General features: G+C 48.1%; 1 protein-coding gene and 1 long non-coding RNA gene across 13 annotated transcripts in view; one reads left to right on the forward strand and one right to left on the reverse strand.

Annotated features, from left to right (window-relative positions):
• Positions 1 to 20,127, forward strand: part of SRGAP2 (SLIT-ROBO Rho GTPase activating protein 2) — a 230,524-nt gene that overhangs the window by 183,778 nt on the left and 26,619 nt on the right. For all 12 annotated transcript variants that reach the window (XR_014303733.1, XM_082702144.1, XM_082702139.1 and 9 more), the window contains exons 12-16: positions 2,011 to 2,038; positions 3,781 to 3,805; positions 10,884 to 10,944; positions 17,166 to 17,243; positions 18,123 to 18,257. Coding sequence is in view for 11 of the 12 variants with exons in the window: in XM_082702144.1 (XP_082558270.1) it covers positions 2,011 to 2,038; positions 3,781 to 3,805; positions 10,884 to 10,944; positions 17,166 to 17,243; positions 18,123 to 18,257 (327 nt within the window). In the remaining variant the exon portion in view is untranslated. The remainder of the gene's footprint in view (positions 1 to 2,010; positions 2,039 to 3,780; positions 3,806 to 10,883; positions 10,945 to 17,165; positions 17,244 to 18,122; positions 18,258 to 20,127) is intronic.
• LOC309849503 lies at positions 14,420 to 17,232 on the reverse strand. The gene is made up of 2 exons (XR_014303734.1): positions 17,066 to 17,232; positions 14,420 to 14,706 (listed from the first exon to the last, which is right to left on the reverse strand). It is a non-coding gene; the product is annotated as an uncharacterized lncRNA (long non-coding RNA).

The raw sequence follows: 20,127 nt of genomic DNA on the forward strand, positions 1-20,127 counted from the left end.
TCCTGCCTAGCTCTCAGCATCCTATGGTTAATGGGGTTCCCAGGTTGGGGGTGCCTCTGAGTGCCCCCCACCCTCCCCCGCCCTGCTCATCTCCCCACTCCGAGACGGGGCGCGGAGGCGACAGCAGTGTATGGCAGCACTGGCGGGAGGCAGACCAGCAGAGAAGGCACGCGTAAAAGGAACCCTTGAGCGCTTTTCAGACAAACTGCAGAGTGAAGAGAAGCATGGGGGGTACTTGCTGGATCATTGGCATCAGGAATGAGAGCCACACTTGTCACACCGGAGCCTCCCTCCCATTCGATCCTCCTCCCGTGCTGGACGGTTCCCCCAGATGCTGAATTCTTTTTATCTCTGATATCTTTGATCCTGTGATTGTAGAGGCATTTTTTTTTTTATGTGAAGAATGCCTGTGAGGTCACTCCTGTTCTCTTTCCTCCCTGCCAACCAAGGGACTCAGGCTGAACAGGTTTAGGTGTTGGGAGCCCAGCTTTTCTTACAGAAAAATCTTCACTCTTGGGTTATCAGATTGCTTCTTCATCGGGTATCGGAGAAAAGAAAGCCCAGAACTATTTGAAGCAAGTTTTTTTTTTTTTTTTGGGCTAAAACAATCTGAACATAGCTCATAAGTGAAATGGAGAACAGGACCTTGGGAGTGTGTTTGTGTGTGTGTGTGTGTGTGTGTGTGTGTGTGTGTGTGTGAGTGTGTCTGCGCACACACACAAACATGTACCAGATTTGCTGCTGCGGAGGGGCGAAGGTTGGCGTCCATTCATTAATGCCGCAAATTGCCTTCATCTAAAGATGACAAGCTCGAGCAGTAAGGAAAGAAATAGCCGCAGACCTTCCTGTGTGTAAGTCATCGCGGCCCGCCTTCTGAATGTATTTGTCACCGTAACGCGAGAGCCCCTTGTTCTTGCCACAGAGGGATAATTGATGTGTGTGAGTATTCCAGAATGGAAATGGGACAGATGTTGAAAATAATGGCTCGGAATAATATTTTCACAGATGAAAGCGGAGCCGTTAGTAATGAGAGGCTGTTAGGGGAGGGGGAGGATGTTGCTCAGGATGTGCCGAAGTGTAATCGACAATTAGCAACCTTTAACGGCAAACAGAAGCCCTTCCTCACACCCCCCACCCCGCGCCGGTCCTTGGAGTTGTTTTTCCAGGAGCTTGGAGGAGGCTGGTGGGGTGTGATCTCCCAGCTCAGCGCCCGCTGGCGTTGCCCCTGGTTTATCGAACGCAGACCACGCTTGGTGAACTGAAAGCAAACACATCACATCGTGGCCCATGTGCATATGCCTATGTATTTTTTTTTTTAAACATAAGAATTCTTAGAAACTTGAAGAGTTTCCTTTTTTTAAAGATGGCTGTGATCCATTAAACTTAGTATTAGGGCCTGCTATTGGATTGAGAACCACAAATTTGATAGCAATTAAATCTCATTTCTCCCTTGTCACCCCCAGCCAACCTAAGAGAATTTCATATGGATTGAAAACTAGAAGGTTCTTATCTGCTCCCTCCTCCTCGCAAACAATTCTTCCTTCTTTCCTTGCCACTCTCACACCATGTGTGTAGTGTGTGTGTGTGTGTGTGTCCGTTACTCTGGAGCAAGCAGACTCATCCCTCCCTCGTCACACACACATCCACATACACAGAAGAGAAGCTGATTTCACCCCTGGGAAGGCTTCTAGTAATTTGTTCTCTAAAACACGGTCCGCCTTGCTGTTGTTCCCCTACAGCCACCCCGTTTTCCCTTTGGGGAGCGGGGCTGGCACACCTCAGCATCAGGAACACAGCAGCATCGCTGGGAACAAGCATGAGAACCAGCATTTGCCCAGGAAGAGGCTCTGGGCGTCTCTCTTCTTTTCTGCCTGGAAGGCCAGTCACTCCGTGAGGCTAGTGGCTTCCTGGGGAGAAGGGGAGGGCATTTCAGTCAACTCCTGGGAGTGAGTCTTCGTCTCTCTCTCCTTCTGCTTCCACGTGAGCTTTTTGCCTTTGTCTTTCCAACAGGTCAGCGGACAGATTGCAGTCTGGCAAGGTAGGTGTGGCCTGGGTCAGCCCGTGGGAGGGATGAAGAGAGGCCCATGGGGGTCCCACGGTGGGAAGGAGCTGAGGAGTTGAAGTGCAGAGGCGTTGGGTTTCTGTGCAAAGGAGGGGACTAGGGCGGGGACTGCTTCCTTTCCTTTGCCTTGCTGAACCCATCTGGCCTCAGATGGAAAAGGGGGTCTGCTGTGACTTGGGGCGAGAGCTGAGCAGAATGGGATGAAGGGAGTTGTCATTTGCTGAAGTAGTTTCAGAGGCTTCCCCAAAGCCATCCAGTCTGCAAGGAAAAGAAGTGTTTGGCTCTGGAAGAACCTGGTAACCTACCCTTAGCTGCTGGATGTCAGCATGTGGTTTGGGGATATCTGTGACCCAGAGAAGGAAGATCAGAAGATAGCGTTTGACCTGAGATTTTCTGCGTGGAAAAGATGACAGCACCTCACTGTTGCTGGATAATGAAATACTACTTTGCACTGGCTTGCCAGACAGCATTGGTAGAAATCCATGCCTGATGTACAAGGTTGCAGCCCTCCCAGTCTTTCCCCACCTCCCCCTCCCTCCCCGACCCCAGCCAAATATTTTCCCTCCCAGTCATGTAGCTGCTCTGAGAAAACTCGTGAGCTGGCGGAGAGCAAGGCATGCATCCAGCCAGCGGTTCTCAGATGCCTAAAAATGTGCTGATTTAACTGGGGAGAGAGCTTTCATGGGCTGGACTCCTGAGAGACCCTGGGTTAGCCCATTATATCAACCACTTATATCTGCCAACACACACACAATAATCATGAGGCCATTTACAATTATAGGCTCATTATTTAGAAATAGCTTCATTTGGCTTTCATCGTTTTGTCACTGTGGATTATGGTAAAGATCCCATTAATATACCAGTCTTGTTGACTAGAGGGAACCAGGATAATGGAATCCCATGGAATGAATATCGTCTTGGTGATAGAGTCTTAATGTAAGTTCACCTGAAGCCCCATATCTGGGGAAGGCTCTGTGGGAGTGAAAAAAAGCTGAGTTGAATTCCCTTATGGTGGGTGACCGTGGGCTGCTCTTTTCCCTCCTTCGAACTCCAGTTTCCTCCTCTATGAGACAAGAAAGAGCATTCCACTAGATCCGAGGAGCTCTGGGATTCCAAAGAGGTTCCTCAGGAGTGGCCTGGCAGAAGGGGCGGAGGGAGCCCAGCAGCCAGACTCTGGGCCTTCATGTCACCAAAGGCGGGGCTGCGCTGCTGTCCTTGCTTGGGGAGATTGTGTCTGAGTTCCAGTCCCTTTGAGAAGAGGTGTCTAAAGTTCCATGCAGCTTTGCAAGACAATCACACGAAGGATTGCCAAGGTTCCTTCCAGTCTGCTACTTTGTCCTTGAAACTCTAGGAAAATTGATCTCTAAAGATTTCCAAGAAAAAGAAAACTGTAGCTTCCTTTGATGTTTCCTTGGGTCTCCTGCAAACAGAGAATCTTACTGTCCAATGCAGATACATGTTCCTGCACCTTGAACTAGTTCCTTCTAGTCTGGTTTTGAATGGTGGCAGGTAGTAAGTACAGAGACCTCTGTTCTGAAGGAGCCTTATTGGGCTTAATTTGGAAAGTAACTCGGTAAGTCTCTTAGCTGGTTCTGACACTGAACTGAATAATACTGCTTGCTTCATTAATTAACACACAGATTGTTTTTAATCCCGTTTTCTCTTTTTTCTCCCTGGTGCTGGTCCGTTCCTCTCTGATTTGGCGGGATCAACCACAGGCGTAGCTCCACCGTGAGGAAGCAGGTAAGGGCCCAGCAAGAGCTAGGCTGATCAGGTATGATGAACACATCCCATAGGTGTTTATGGAACCCTGCTGTGGGCAGGACAGCCTTTCCTGACTTCTCGCCTGCATTTGGAAGATACCATTCAGTCAGAGTACGTTTAACAGTACAGCGACTTCACTGATGTAGCCGGCTCAGCTGGATGGAGTCTTCCTGACATTCCTCCCTCTCTAGTCGTGCCTCCTCCTCCTCGTTGCTGGAGATTTGGTTTGACTTAGCAAATGCCCATGCTGTCGCTTCTCTAGGACACCGTGAAAAGGGCCTCACATTTTATAGTTAAGTTCCAAATGTGAGTAGCTCTCAGAAGCTGGTCACCTAGGTCAGACATCTACACCAGATGGCTGTAGGTGTGCAGATTTTTTTTTTGTTCTACTGGAGTTGTGGTCATCCTGGTTGCATCTCTTAGACATGCTAAAAATGCGAAGCTAAATCTGGCCCTAGAATGACTGGCCACCTGATGCTCAGCTCTGTGCTTTTGCGCGTGATCTTTGGGGTCGTACTAAAACCTGACACTGGTCAGCCAGCTCTCGTTGCCAATCTCAGGGCAGCATCTTGGAAGGCAGGGCCAGGTAGTGCACATCAGTGGACAGTCTAAATAGTACTTGTGACTGTGCAAAAGAAAAAAATAATAATTACAGTATTTTCTGCAACAGCAAGTTTTACTTCCTAATTATATTTTATCACAAATACTGAAATGATTTTGGGTCCCCGAAGCTCACACCAGCTATGTAGCAGGCCGTTAAGCAGGGAGGAGGGGGAGAGCGCTCCGCAGTGTCTTTTGTGTCTGCTGGGGGTGGGGAGAACTGATCCAGGCTTTAAAAAATCATTGTGGGTAATTCACAGTGGCGGTAGCCGCAGGGAGGTAATCGAATGTAGAGGGCACATGGTTTCTGTTGTGTCAGCGGCCCCAACAGTGTCTTCAGCCCCTGTGACGGCTCCACCAGCTGGGCACCCCCGCCAGATACTCAGATGGCAGTGCTCTCCCTTGTCCTAGCTTTTCTGTCACTGCTTTTTCCGCGTCCCTGCTTCGGATTTCATTGTAGTGATATAATTATACATTTTAAAATTTATAATTAAATATAATTATGTATAAATGTAATCAGATATAATTATACATTTTTTAATTTATACAAATTTCATTGCATCTTTTCTTCCTCTGGTTCCTCTGTTTCTTTCTTCTGCCCCTTCTCCCATCATTTCATTTAAAACTAGAGAAGAATGGGGGCACCAGGGTGGCTCAGTTGGCTAAGTATCCGACTCGGGTCAGGCTCTCAGGGTCACGAGATGGAGCCCCACGTTGGGGTCCATGCTCAGCTTGGAGTCTGCTTGAGATCCTCTCCCTCTCCCTCTCCTCCCGCTTCCCTGCTCACACACTCTCTCTCAAATAAATAAATAAATAAAATCTTTTTTTTTAAAAAATCCCTAGAGAAGAATGGATTGCCTTCCAAGGATAATCTTTTGCATTTAAAACTAATAGGTGGATAGGTTTCAGCTCAAGTCATGATCTGAGCACTGTGGGATCGAGCCCCGCTTCAGGCTCTATGCTCAGCAGGGAGTCTGCTTAAAGATCCCTCTCCCTCTGCCCCTCCCCCTCACTTGCGGCGCGCGCGCGCACACACACACACACACACACACACACACACTAGCATGCATGCTTTCTTTCTCTAAAACAAACAAATCTTCAAAAAAAATAAAATTAGTAGATGGATATTTTAAAGAGGGAGCTGGCTTTTTTCCCTTCGACACCAAGGATAGGGCTGAACTTAGCAATTGTTCGTTTCAGTTCCTGGGCTGAAACTGAGCGTCCTGCATCTGGCTGGAACAGAGGTACGAGGTGTGCGGGCCTCCCAGCCTCCCCTGTGGCCGTGGACGTGCAGGAGACCACGGTTAGGCGGGCAGTAGGCGGCCCTGGCCCGGCGCGCTGTCAGAGGGGAGCAGCGCCCATCTGGTGCCGTCCTGCCACGTCTACACAGCGGCAGGCAGAGCACATGTGCCTGGTGCTGGGTTTGCGTAAGAGCTTCAGGATGCACCCAAAATCCAATCAGATAAAGACCTGTTTCCATTCTGCTGTCGCAGTTTCTCTCCAGCAGCTAAGATTTTTATTAAATTTTATTTTATTATTTTTTAATGAAAATATAATGTAGTATTTGTTCCAGGGTAGGGGCCTGTGAACCATCAGTCTTACACAGTTCTCAGCACTCAGCATAGCTCACACCCTCCCCGGTGTCCATCCCCCAGCCACCCCGCCCCTCCCAGCCCAGCAGCGGCTCAGATCTCATGGTGGGTCGGCAAAGAGTTGTTCTACACTCTGCAGGCAGGTGAATAGTCATCTGGAAGATGAGCAGTCTTGTATGAGGAAATAAATAATTGTTTGGTTTTTTTATGGCAAGTCAGCCAAACAAGACAAAGAATCTGGTAGCTTTTGAGGGTCCCTTGTGGGTTCCAGTTTTGACCCTAGCAAAGCCTGGGTTCAAACCACCCCAGCCTTTTCTGTCTCGGCTGCCTCTTCCCAGCTTTCCCTGCTACCCTCCAGCCCAGTATTTTCTCTTTCCCATCACTTTCGCCTCTTCCTTGTCATCTTTCCCCATTTCTCTAAGGGTAGGTTCACACCCAAGGTTTGATGCCGTTTTGACTTTTCTCCATATTCTTTCCCTTCTCGCTTCATTCCCTTAGAGGAACCTTCCTCTCCTAACTCAAGTGTCCATTGTTCTGAGTCTTTGGATCGAATGTCGAACTGATCGGCGGGACATGAGCTTGGGAGCTGAGATAGCGCCTCCTCCCCAGAGCATCCGTCTCACCTGCCCCCGCCCCATTCTAACTCCCTTAGCACATCCCCTAACTTCTCTGTTTCTCCTGATGGTGGAGGGGGGGGCTCTCTGTTCCTCACATTCCCAAAGCCCTGGATATTATCTGTGACGCCTCTTTCTTTCCCATCACCTACATCTAATCAGTCGCACAGACTTGTATTTTCTCCCCTGGTAAAGTGGAAATCTAACAAATGTAATAGAGATCAGTCCCCGGCAAAAATCCTAACTCTCAACCTCAGGAGAAATTATGCCAAACCATAGCTTATTTAGGAGCCATCTGGCCACATTCCTGATTGTTCTCTCCTACAAATCACAGGACTGCTTTACTGTTTTCCAAGGGATGCCTGCTACCTTTCTCCCTCTGCCTTTGGTTGAAATGACCCTTAATCTGGTCCAATGGAGATTTGGCCCAACTGTCCTTAAAGGCCCCTTCCAGCCCAGGATTATACCACCACATATATCGCAAACTGAAGAATTAAACATTAGATTCTAACATTGGAGAAGAGAAGGAGAGAGGAAGAAGGGGAGAGACAGACCCAGGAAGAGAGCACACACGACGCTGCTGGGGGCAGAATCCGTGGTGTGCAGAATCAGTGGTGAAGGGAGGGTCTTCGGGGCCCCATGGGAGCACACAGGCACATCCTGGGGAAACGAATTCAGTCAGAGCTCAGAAGTATTACAAGGAGGGGGTGGGCAGTAGGAGGGTCTGAGGCCTTCATGACATTGTCCAGTTTTTGCTCCCACTAGACTCTGTCTTGGGCTCCACTGGAGCAGTGGAGACTAGAAAAATAATGTTGTGTGGTGGGGCCGGTCTCTAGCCCACTCTTATCTGCCACCGATTGACCCTCTGGGCTACTTGCGACGTACCGCTGGTAACCACGGACAGGCAGGCTTGTGTCTTGCTCTCTGCAGTGCTGCTTCCCTTGACCGTCACGGCTCCATTTCCTGCAAGTCTAGGCAGCACTGGGCAGTCCCATAACTTGCTGAAGCCAGTAACCCATGAGCTTCCCAACCTACCTCCTCTGGGTCTCTAAATACAAAGCCGGGGCCAGAAAACCTCTACAAACCCTCATATCACTAACCTCATTATCACTCTGACTACTCTTTAGAAGTGAAAACTTCAATAACGGGACACCTGGGTGGTGCAGTCAGTTAAGCGTCTGCCTTGGGCTCGGTCCTGGGATCAAGTCCCAAGTCGGGCTCCCTGCTCAGTGGGGAGTCTGCTTTTCCCTCTAACCTCTGCTTCTCTGCTCAGCTCCTGCTCTCTTTCTGTCTCAAATAAATAAATAAACTCTTTAAAAAAAAAGAAAAGAAAAATGTAATAACAGTGTTGGTAAACATAAAAAGACCTCCAAAAAATGGAGATTGATTGATGGGTTGATTGATTTTTAATGGTGGAACCCAGTTTCTTCATCAGAGTATGGAAGGGCTGACGAAGATTCTTCCTCTCAGATCGCCCTGGACTGACTGGTGGAAGTCAGGGGGGGCAACAAGAGGGCAGATACCAGCTGCTATGGTGGGAAAACTGGAGGAGGCAGATGGGTTACGGGGTCATGACGACAAGCATTTGGGCCCCTGAGACCTTCCTGAGCCTTGCTGTACCTCGGCATCCTCACGCCTTCCTTTGGCAGCAATCCCAGTAAGCCTGGGAGTAAGAGGCCACAACACGCTTTCGGCAGCCTAATTTCTTCATGAAATCCAGCTCCTTCCCTGATCTTGGCCAAACCCCAGGGCCACAGCTGGAAACTTGAGGATGTAAGCAAACCTGTGAAAGGGGCAGAAGCCACAGGACCCATACCACTTAAAAACCAGTCTCTGTCCTAATCTTTTTATTTTTTATTTTTTTTTAAGATTTTGTTTTGCTTGGGGGGCACCTGGGTGGCTCAGTCAATTAAGTGTTTTACTCTGGACTCTGGCTTGGTGTGAAGCATGCTTAATATTCTCTCTCCCTCTTCCCTCTCTCTCTCCCCACTCCCTCTAAAATAATAATAAAAAATGAAACTAAGATTTTATTCTTTTTAAGTAATCTCTATATCCAACGTGGGGCTTGAACCCAAACCCCAAGATCAAGAGGCGCACTCTCCACCAATTGAATCAGCTAGGTGGCCCTGTCCTGAACTTCTACAGCCCTTTTTAGCTAGGTTTAGGGCCCTTTTTTTTTATGTTTTTCTTCCCCTTAGCTGAATTATTTTGTGTTTAGCTGTATTATAAAACCCTGCTGGTTTTTAGTAATGGCTTGGCATGCATATTGGGTAGTGTTTGCTGAGCTCCAGGGATGCAGGCTGGGTATACACACTTGACAGTGTGTAGGGGTGTAGGCTAGGTAACAGCGAGATGTGCAATTTCAGAGGGAGACTGCCTGTGTTTGATCCTGGCCCTGCCACTTACCGCCTGTGTCACTATAAGCAGCTGTTTCACCTTGCTAAGCCTTCATCTCCTCTTTTGTCCAATGAGAGTAACAATACACACCCGATGCGACTGTTACCAGGACTGATCCATCTAAAGCCCCTAGTATATCGCCCACCACCTCTATAAATTCCTCTGTAAATGGTAAGCACTAAGGTTCATGTGCCAGTAGGAAATACTACTCTCCTCACCACCCATCCCTCCCCAGCTGGCAGACATCAAATTGAGGCCCAAAGAAGTTGAGTAAGGGGGCGCCTGGGTGGCTCCGTGGGTTAAGCCGCTGCCTTCGGCTCAGGTCATGATCTCGGGGTCCTGGGATCGAGCCCCGCATCAGGCTCTCTGCTCAGTGCAGAACCTGCTTCTCTCTCTGCCTCTCTGCCTACTTGTGATCTCTGTCTCTCTCTCTCTGTCAAATAAATAAATAAATAAATAAATAAATAAGTAAAATCTTAAAAAAAAAAAAAAGAAGTTAATTAAGTGGCAGGGACATGTAGGAAAATGGCAGAGCAAAGGTTGATATCTGGGAGGCCGGCTTCTTAGTTTAGTACCAATTAGTTCCCACAATTTCTAAGAATTGGGTTTTTTTCTTTTTACCTTTTATGCCAAGTAAACCCTATTTCTTTTTTCTTTTTCTTTTTCTTTTTTTCAAAGATTTTATTTATTTATTTGACAGAGAGAGAGATCACAAGTAGGCAGAGAGGCAGGCAGAGAGAGTGGGGGAAGCAGGCTCCCTGCTGAGCAGAGAGCCCGATGTGGGGCTCCATCCCAGGACCCCGAGATTATGACCTGAGCCGAAGGCAGAGGCTTAACCCACTGAGCCACCCAGCCACCTTGTAAACCCCATTTCTGATGTGCCCCTTGGTTCATTGTGCTATCCTCAACTGATAGTAATTAGCACCTACCTTGTGAGAATATCATGGCCAGTCGTGGAGAGCCAAGAATTGACGGGATCTGCCCTGTGAAGCGTGAGCTATAGCGGTGGCAAATGCAAACAAGATATTTATACTCACACTATTAAGTCACCACCAGGGTAGTGAGAGCCAAGCACAAGGTGCTGAGATCCTGTAGACAGGGGCCCTGATCTCATCTGGGAAGTCTAGCAAAGCATTCCTAAGAAAGTGATACTTGCACTGAGACCCTGAGGGGTGGGATCCCAGGGTGAGGAGAGCATTCTGGAAGCAGGAGCAGCTCATGCAAAGCCACGGACAAAGAACTGATCTAAGGAATGGAAAGAAAGTCGGTGTGGCTGAAACAGAGGGACTAGAGGAAGAGCAGAAGGGGATGAAGCCGGAGGCAAAGGCAGGACCCTAGACACGCAGGGCTGTGTAAAGACACTAACGGGAAGTCTTTGAGAGAAGTTAGCCTAGAAAGTGCGCAGTGGGTTGTGCGCGCTTTCAGAGATAACCTAGCCGCCACGGGAAGGAAGGATAACGTGGTCGGGAGAACGGCGAGGGTGGGAATTGAGATTCTGCTCTACGGACCGGATTGCTGGCAGTAGAGATGGAGAGAAGGAAGTGGACTTGAGCGGTATTTAGGAGGCAAACTTGACAGGACATACTGATTGATGGATTTGGGGTGGCTGAGGGTGGGGAGCTGATTAGGGATGAAAGGTGATCAGCCGCATTTAGGATGTGCTGAGTTTACGGCATCCATGTGGCATTCCAAGGGGGTGGCCGTGGACGTGCTTTGGAACTTGGAGGAAAGACCAGACGCTTCTTTGAGGACTGGCCGCTGAGCAGTCGAGACGAGTCCCGCACGGTCTGGCCCATTTTTTTCTGGCTGTGCTGTTTAAAGATTCTGAGGTTATGTTTCTCTTTGGCTTTTCAGGATTCCAGCCAGGCAATTCCTCTGGTGGTAGAAAGCTGTATCCGGTTTATCAGCAGACACGGTAAGCAGGATTACAGTCTTGTCCATATTTGTGCAGAGTGGGGAAGAACTTCCAGGAATTCTTTGCAGAGTAAGAATAGTGATCGGCTCTTCATCCTGACATGCTCAGAAACGGAATAAAAGTCTTACTGGTTCACATAATGTTTGTTACCTCAGAATGGCCACAACTAGACATTGAGAGAAAGGCTTCACATGTTTTGACCCCAGCTGCCTCAGCCACTTACCACACTCCCTTTTCTAGCCCAAGAGTGACTTTTAAATTACGACCGTGATGTGAGTACAGCCAGTAGGATGTGATGGTGGTTTCGCCATTACTCACCATCTTTACGTGTGTCCGTCTCCCACCACACAGCCTGAGTCCTTATGTCACACTGCATTAGACTGTTCTGAGAACTACTCCTTTCGTGATGTTGCACCAATTCCTAATAACATTCGGGTTTTGTTCTGGTTTGATCTCACTGGATGCAACATCAACTGGGGCTCGGTGAGGAGTGGTTGGTCTTCGAGCTGTGACCAACAGATGAGAGTCTTTGGGGCCTGGCTCGTCCTCTGCCTAAGCTTGGATCACACTCTCTGCTCCTACATGAAGCGGGCTCTCATACACTCCATTCTTCACCAGCTCTCAGGCTGCTGGCACAGAATCTAGCGATGGAGAGGAACCGCCAGAGAATCAAGCTTCTAATTGTCAAGAGCGTGTAGGAGGCACAGATATCTGAGCAAGCAGCGTGAAGATTTCTAGGAACTGGACATCAGAAATTGTTTTGGGTTGCCGTCTTATCTCGTTATAGGAAAAGGGACAGAATGAACCTTCTTGCAGCTAGAGAGGTACAGAGATGATCCTTGGAGTCTGTGCAGGGGCAGACATTTTCTCTCCCTTCCTCCCAGTAGGCTGACACATCGCTTGGGTTCATTTTTGGAATAGTAATTATTTTAGCACGCTTACAGCTTATCTCATTCTAATCAGCTACAATTTTTTTCATCTTGTCCCTATTCGCCTGAAGTAACAGCATCATATATCAACAGTCAACAAATATTTATCAAGCCCCTGATCAGTGCTGGGCGCTGTGCATTGTGAAATGGGAAAACAAAAAACAGGGATTGTGCACTGTTTCTGTCTCTGTTTGATCTTATGATGCAGTTGGGAGAAAATAAATACTCAGTGGGAGAGCTAAATAAAAAGAGATAAGCAGTAGCCATTCAGAATGGCAGTATAAGAAATTTTACAAGATAGTAATGATTAATGATCAGGCAATTGGCAAAGATAAGTCCTCCTGAGTACTGGGGAGGAAAAATTATTTGTGTCTTAAGGACAATAAGAAGAAGAGAGTCTGAACTCCTGTTCTTTCTGCTGTGCGGTGTCTTCGGTCATCCAGCAAATTTATAGAGAGAAAGAGATTGCTCATTGTGTGCCAAGAAAAAGTTTCTGCCTCTGTGAACCTTATATTCTACCGAAGGCCAGATAAATAGATGATCAGCTGGTTAGCTAATAAATAAACACAGTAATGTACTGTGTGTCTGGTGATGGTGAGTGTCCCGAAGAAAAACCAGGCAAAGAGCCAGAGAATGGACAGGGGACATGGTCTAGGTGGGTTGGTCAGGGAAAGGCCCTAAGGTCACCTTGGAGGGTGACATTGGAGTAGAGTCCTGAAGAAAAGTGAGGAAGTGAGCCACGTGGTATTTCAGAGAGAGGGAACATCAAGTGCAGAGATCCTTGGCAAATGCAGGAGGCCCAGGAGGCCAGAGCAGAGAGAGGAGAGGGGGAGGGGCGGCAGACCAAGCCAGAGGCCAGACTCCTTGGGTTTCCTCATCTAAGGGACGTGTTCAGATTTTATTCTGAGTGAGGTGGGAAGCTCCTGGAGAATTCTGAACAAAGAGAGCTCTTTAAAAAGAGCTGCTGGGGCGCCTGGGTGGCTCAGTGGGTTAAACCTCTGCCTTCAGCTCAGGTCATGATCTCAGGGTCCTGGGATCGAGTCCCGCAATGGGCTCTCTGCTCAGCAGGGAGCCTGCATCCCTCTCTGTCTCTGCCTACCTCTCTGCCTACTTGTGATCTCTCTCTGTCAAATAAATAAATAAAATCTCTAAAAAAAAAAAAAAAGCTGCTGGTTGGAGACAAGGCCATGGGAGGAAAGAGGTGGCTGCAGCTTCCCAGGGAAGACACAACATAACTGTGGCCAGGCCCAAAAGGGTAGCTCTGGAGGAGCCCAGGAGGGGACACTTCCAGATCCTATGGCTCCAACGTTCCCGTCTCTGCCCCGCACATGCGTGGTGCATGCAGGGACATTGCCGTGGTGTGGCTCTGGGGAAACAGGTGTGTTTCCACATTGCTGGTGGAGCTACAGACTAGTACAACCCTTCCAGAGGGGAATCTAGCGATACCTAGCAGAACTACAGATGCATTTATCTTCAGATCCAGCAGTCCTTGTAAGAATTTACTCTGAAGATGGACCTCCGACACTATAAAGATCTATATACTCGAGGTGATTTGTTGCAACTCATTTATAGAAAATATAAAGAACAACCTCAGTACCATCACACAGAAGAGTGGTTACATCAGCTCGACTCTACCTGAATACGAGGCAGTTAGGAAAAAATAATGAGCATGATCTCCATGAAATTATGTGGAGGGATTTCCAGAACATGTTATCAAGCCAAAAAAAAAAAAAAAAACAAACCAGCAAAGTGGGAAAGAATATCGAGAGCATGCTACCTTTTATGTAGAAAGAAGAAGATGAAAGAATGCACATGTGTCTTCTCACTTTGGCAAGAAGAAATGCAGGAAGGATGAGTCTGAAAACGAATACTGGATTGTTCCTGCACAGGACACGGGTGCAAGATGGGGTGCAAAGGAGGGGGGGCGGTGGGAGTGGGAGGGAAGTGACATTTCTCTGGACATTGTTTTTTGTGTAATTGTGACGTTTAGAACTGCATTCGTGTTTCCCGTATTTGAGACATAGATACACAGATAAATAAAACAAGGATGTGGGTGAAACCCCAGGTGGAAAACAAAGACTAACAAATAAACCCAACGGCAGAACAAATGACTAGCATAGCCACACTGAGGAGAGAAGGAAGCAAGGAATTGAAGTAACTTTTGAAAGCAGTGTTGTGATACTCTGCTGTAAGTCTAAAGACAAAAAGAGCTATAAACGGAATAAAAAAAAATTTTTTTTAAGATTTTTATTTATTTGATAGACAGAGATCACAAGTAGGCAGAAAGGCAGGCGGGGGGTTATGGGGGAAGCAGGCTCCTTGCTGAGCAGAGAGCCTGATGTGGAGCTTGATCCCAGGACCCTGGGATCATGACCTGAGCCGAAGGCAGAGGCTTTAACCCACTGAGACACCCAGGTGCTCCTGTAAACAGATTTTTTATCACAAGGATATGTGCTATCAATTCTGAAGCCATCTTATGTGTAGTCTAGACTGAACAAATAGATAAACATATTGTCGATTAAAAAAAAAAAAGCCCTCATACATAGTAGGTGTTCAAAAACCTTTATTCAGCTAAATTGAATTTTCCCCCCAAATAGGGACTCAGGGGATTCCTGAAATCCCTATAAGTCAGGGTTAAAAATTGTTGTACACATGCATGCAGTGGAGATAGGTTCCATAACTCGGTTCCAAAAGGGTCTGTGACCCACCAGTGGCTGGAATGTGTCCATCGTTACTCTTCGTGTTCCCTGAGAGGTAGATGTTACTGTTCCCATTGTAGAGACAGGAAAGCTGAGGCTCAGCTGTAGGTGGTGGGTCGGGGTGACCTAGAGGGCTGCAGGGAATGACAGGCTGCAGTAGGAGGGGAAGACCCCGCCTCGCTTGTGCGGAAGGGAGCCAAGTCCCGCGAGGCGGTATTAGAACAACCATTTCAAGAGTTGTGTCCGAGAACACATAGGGCAACAGCCGGGGCCAGGGCAGAAGGGAAGGTTTCGTGCCACCTCCGAGTAACTTAGCTGCATCCGACTGGTTTTTTGCTTTATGGTAACATGCACGGAGAGCAAATCCAAAACTTCGCGATGTGTTGGGTTAGTCATGTGGGGCCTTCCCTGCGTTCTAATAAAATGGCCCCACTTTTCCCCTTTACTTCTGGAACCCAACCGTTTATCAGTCTCCTACTCTCAGAGTCATTAGATTAGACACTAAAGATTCTGTCTGCTGAGGGGCGCCTGGGTGGCTCAGTGGGTTAAAGCCTCTGCCTTCGGCTCAGGTCATGATCTCAGTATCCTGGGATCGAACCCTGCATGAGGCTCTCTGCTTGGCAGGGAGCCTGCTTCCCCCTCTCTCTCTGCCTGCTCTGCCTACTTGTGACCTCTCTCTCTCTCTCTCTCTCTCTCTCAAATAAATAAATAAATAAAATCTTTAAAAAAAAAAAAATTCTGTCTGCTGAGCAAGAATATCATGATCCTTGTAAAGCGTAGGTTCTTGAAGAGAAATGGGAAGCGCCAGCCCGAGGGGCTCTCAGTGTGTCTTGAGCCTGCTGCCTGACTTCCAGTTAGCTCTTCTCTGTTCGCTTCCCATCCTGGGTCTGTGGGCCAAAGTGGCTTTTCGTTAATGGTCTAATCTACTATGAAGGACTGATGTGATCCTTTCTCAGCAAACTGTTGGCTTCCCCAAGGACACTGAGTAAGCTGGTCCCTGAGATGACATTTCCTTAGACTCTGCTGTGTTTTTGACAAGTAACAGGGCACGTGACTGTTTCTGTCAGAACACTTGCTGTTTGCATTCTGTGTTTAAATGACATTATTTGGCTGTTACATCCCATTGGTAACTAATACGGTATTATTACATTGGTACTAATGGGGTTTTAACGTTGCCTGCCATTCTCTGAGGAATATTCTGGAGATTCCCTTAGAGGAGCAGACAACTTAAGTCCTGTTACAAGCCAGGTAATTAAATTCCCCCTGCTTGCTTCTTAATATTGCTTCAATTGGATTCAAGATTGTAGTCCCGGTCTGCGTGATTTACCTTCTCCATTAGACCTTTGAGAATCCAGTCACCTCCTCACCGAGGGGATAGCCCGAAGACAGTGGGCAGTTCTATTTTCTTAAAAAGTAATTTGTTTGAGATTTCCATGATAGGTCAAAGTTTTTGATGAATCACGCCATTATACAGGAACTTGGATGAATCACGCCATTACACAGGAATTTGGACAAGATGCCCAAGACGGGGACACAGGGATCCTGAGAAAGGCTGGCAAGCCCTATGTGGCTACAGATGCTAGTTCAGTCTGACCCCTGGGCCAACAGCATGTTTCCTGGATCTCCGGCTACCTCTGCGGCTCCCCATATGGGGTTGTGAGCCATATCCGTGTTCAGACTAACAAGCAGGTTCCTGCCCTCTCTGTACTTTGCCTCTGGCAGGCCCCACAAGTCTGGTGTCGAGGAGTGAGTACATGATTGCAAACAGAAGGCATGGGCTGACCTCCTGGCTCTTGTTCTTGTCACCTCTATAACCTAAGGCTGGTCAGCACCCATCACTTCCTTTACCTGGGAGATGGATGTGCTGGTGACCCCTCCCTTAGCAGCTGTTGTGAGAACCAATGGATTTATTTCTATGAAAGCATTTCTTAGTGGCAGTGACTGCACATGCATTGTATTTTTATGATTGTTTGTACTTTAACAAAACCCAAAGGGACTAGGTTTTCCCACCCATTATCATGTCCGGGCACATTTGGGATGGAGGCCGCAGTCAAGGACCAGTGACTGGCACTTTTCCTTTACTGTCTTCTGATCACTTGCCTTTTCCTGTTCTCTCTCTTTCCTAAGGGTTCAAAACAGTGTGCCCTGGAAAGAGCCAAACGGTATTCGAAAAGCCAGAGCAATCACTCAGATCCCGGTCTCAGACCCGGGACTCCTCCGATGGTATCTGATGGCCGGCCTGCTATGCCCCTACTTCCCGTTCCCAGCGCTGGGTGACCAGGTGCCAGGGGTCACTCTGTCACTTTATAGATGGGAACAGAGAGGCAAAGGCAGGGGAAGGAACCAGCTTCCTAGTCTTCCTCGGAATCAGAAGACCTCTTTCCCCTTAAGCCTCTGACTCAGTGCTTTCTTATACCTCCTGTCCGTTCTGGTGACTTCTCCAGCAGCCCTGCACGTGCTTCCTCCTTCGGCCTGAAGAAGACGGGTACTTACCTGTACACTGGCTGGAGGACATGGACATTCAGCGAAGCTTGGAGCTGTGCTTGTGACTTGGTTTCTTCTTCTCCTTGATCACTTTTCCTTGTCTTTCCAGGACTACAGCATGAAGGAATTTTCCGGGTGTCGGGATCCCAGGTGGAAGTGAATGACATCAAAAACGCCTTTGAGAGAGGTAAGGAAACAGGCTTGGAGATCAGACCAGATGTGTGCCAGCCTCCGGGGCTAGTGGCTGCGCCCATTCCCGGCTAAGAGGTACCCAGAGGCTAGCAAACCACTCTTAATCCTTCTCCCTTGTAGACAGTCCTCCCCAAGTCCTCCTCAGCCCCATTCATCCTACCTCTGTCCTGCGGATGATCTGCCGAGACCCAAGAAGTTAACTAGGATACTGGGCGGTTTATGGCTTCATCCAGAACCCTCGGTGGCAGTTAATATCAAGGCTAATGCGCCTGTTCATCGTAGCCCATTTATTATCTTGTGGGCTATTAAGGTAATGGGCAAGCTTTGGCAATTTCCGTCACTGTAATGGATATATATAGTTTCAATTTGAGGTTGGTCCTATCATTAAATCTAATTACATCTGATATGAAATTTTCCATAGGGAGCTCCAGCGTGATTGTTCTCCTGTAAGTAGGTGTCCTTTGTTGCGAGCCAGGAGGAGTGAGGGCCAGTCAGAGGGGTGAGCCTCCTTGGCCCCATTTTCCTCCCCCAGAGGCTCAGTCCCAACCCGGCTTCGTGATTCTTGTGAGAGGGCCGGTTGCAGTGGCCCATTCCGGCCCCTACGGAATATCGCTGAGCTGGTCTAGCAGAAGCGAATTTATCCTAGTGGACCCTTGTGCCCTCCTCTAGCCGTGGGGCCCCTGGGTCTAAGTAGTCTTGACTTTATCTAGTCTCTGGTCTGCCCTACTTATGGCCCCCGTGCTGGGCAGAGAGCTGATGGACTCTGATGAGGACTGGGACAGGTCACCCCTTCCCCACCGCTTCTGCTTTGTCCTGTGTGTTTTTACCTCTCTCACTCTCTCTTTCCTTTTTTGGGGGGGCTGCTTATCCTCAGGAGAGGACCCCCTGGCTGGAGACCAGAATGACCACGACATGGACTCTATTGCTGGCGTCCTGAAGCTTTACTTCCGGGGCCTAGAACACCCTCTCTTCCCCAAGGACATCTTCCACGACCTGATGGCTTGTGTCAGTAAGTACATCCCGACCTCAGCCAGGCTTCGGCAAGGACACCTTGTCACGACAGATAAGAAATGTCCGTGGGGTCTTTTTTTCCCCATAAGCTTCTCAATAATATTTTTTCTTTTTCCTTTTTCTCTGTGAAGTTTCTCCTCCTCGTCCTCTGTCCTGCACCCCTGGCGGGAGGGAAGAAAGATGGCTTTTCTGTGAGAGTCTAGGACCACAAGTCAGAACCCCTGGCTTTTTCTTTCTGATTCGCCTTAAACTCCTTGCCTTGCTGGGCTTTATTTTTCTTTAGTAAAATATATTTCTATTCATATATGAGATACAGTGCTTTTCAGCTATTGGGAGCTCATGCATTAGTGCCTATGCTTTTTATGATATAAAGGGGAAATAGTTTCTGCTTTGTTGCTTTATTTCTTTTATAATTAAGGTTCAAATGAATCTTTTATAAGATTGATTTTTTTTTTAATTTATTTATCTGACAGACAGAGATCACAAGCAGGCAGAGAGGCAGGCAGGGGAGTGTGAGGGGGGGAAGCAGGCTCCCTGCTGAGCAGAGAGCCCGATGCGGGGCTCGATCCCAGGACTCTGGGATCATGACCTGAGCTGAAGGCAGAGGCTTTAACCCACTGAGCCGCCCAGGCTCCCCTATAAGATTAATTTTTAAGTGGAGGGGGTAGGACAGAGGGAGAGAGAGAATCGTAAGCAGGCTCCACACCCTACAACCCTGAGATCATGACCAGAGCCAAAATCCAGAGTCAGACCCCGAACCAACTGAGCCACCCAGGTGCCCCTGCTTGTTGCTTTAAACGTGATGTGCCTTACCTGCTAGATGTGGTAATATGTGTTCTTTTAGGAACAAGAGCCCTCTGCACATTTAAATGTCGCAGTATGATGTTTTCCTAGAAAGCGATATAGTCTCTACTTCATCCTTTACTACACCCATCTACTTCATTCTTTATCCTTATGGGTTCCTGCCTCTTACTCTCAAATCTGGGGCTTGAAAAACTATGCTTAGCCATGTATTTTAGCTGGTTATCCTGAAATGTCCTTTCTCTTGTTTTCCATGGAAAACAATGCATGGAGATTTAGATTAATATCAGGTCATCCTGGAAGTAGACCGCCTTGGATGATGGCTCCAGAGGTTGGAGAAGGCAGTGACTTTGAAATGGGGGATACACCAGGATATATCCGGATACATTTCCGGATACACCAGGGTCTTCATAGCCCCCAAGTCTCCAGCTGTCCTCAGTGTATGCCCTGAGCATTGTCCCACTCTGCTGTTGTAAGAGAGAAAGGTGCCAGGGCATTCAGTAAGCTCTCTTGTTGTATTTGTCGACCCACTATTTGTGGAACTCTAGTGGAAATCAGTTCGGTGCCTATTAAATATAGGCACCCCTCCTGTCTTCACATCTTGTTCTAGGACTGAGCTTGATGTCTTCTGTGGACTGGGGCTACCAAGACCATTCAAGATACCCTGGCTGTCCAGTTCTCACCTTGAGATGTGCTCCTGATCTACTGCTTTCCACTTCTTTTTCACAGAAAGGCATTCTTAGAAAATAACAGTATCCACGTAGCCCCCTAGTGGGGAGGCTGGCCGTGATGGAGGCCACCAGCCTAGGGTCTCACCTGTAACTGGTCTGTGCATAGCACAAAAAACAGGAAACCTTGGGTCTTCTTCCCCAGATATCATGATTTATACAGGGATCTGCCTTCTCTGGCCTCTGACCACTTTCTGCCCAACTACCCTGCAGATCAGAGAGGGGGTAGATAAGCCAGACCTGTCCAGAGGGTGAGATGATGTATATGTAGAGTGGGTGGGACAGGAGCTACACAGCCTGTCTCCCTCTGCATGCACGTCGATCCTCCAAGGCTGGAGG

Source organism: Mustela nivalis (assembly GCF_964662115.1).
Source record: "Mustela nivalis genome assembly, chromosome: 16".
Lineage (NCBI taxonomy): Eukaryota > Metazoa > Chordata > Mammalia > Carnivora > Mustelidae > Mustela > Mustela nivalis.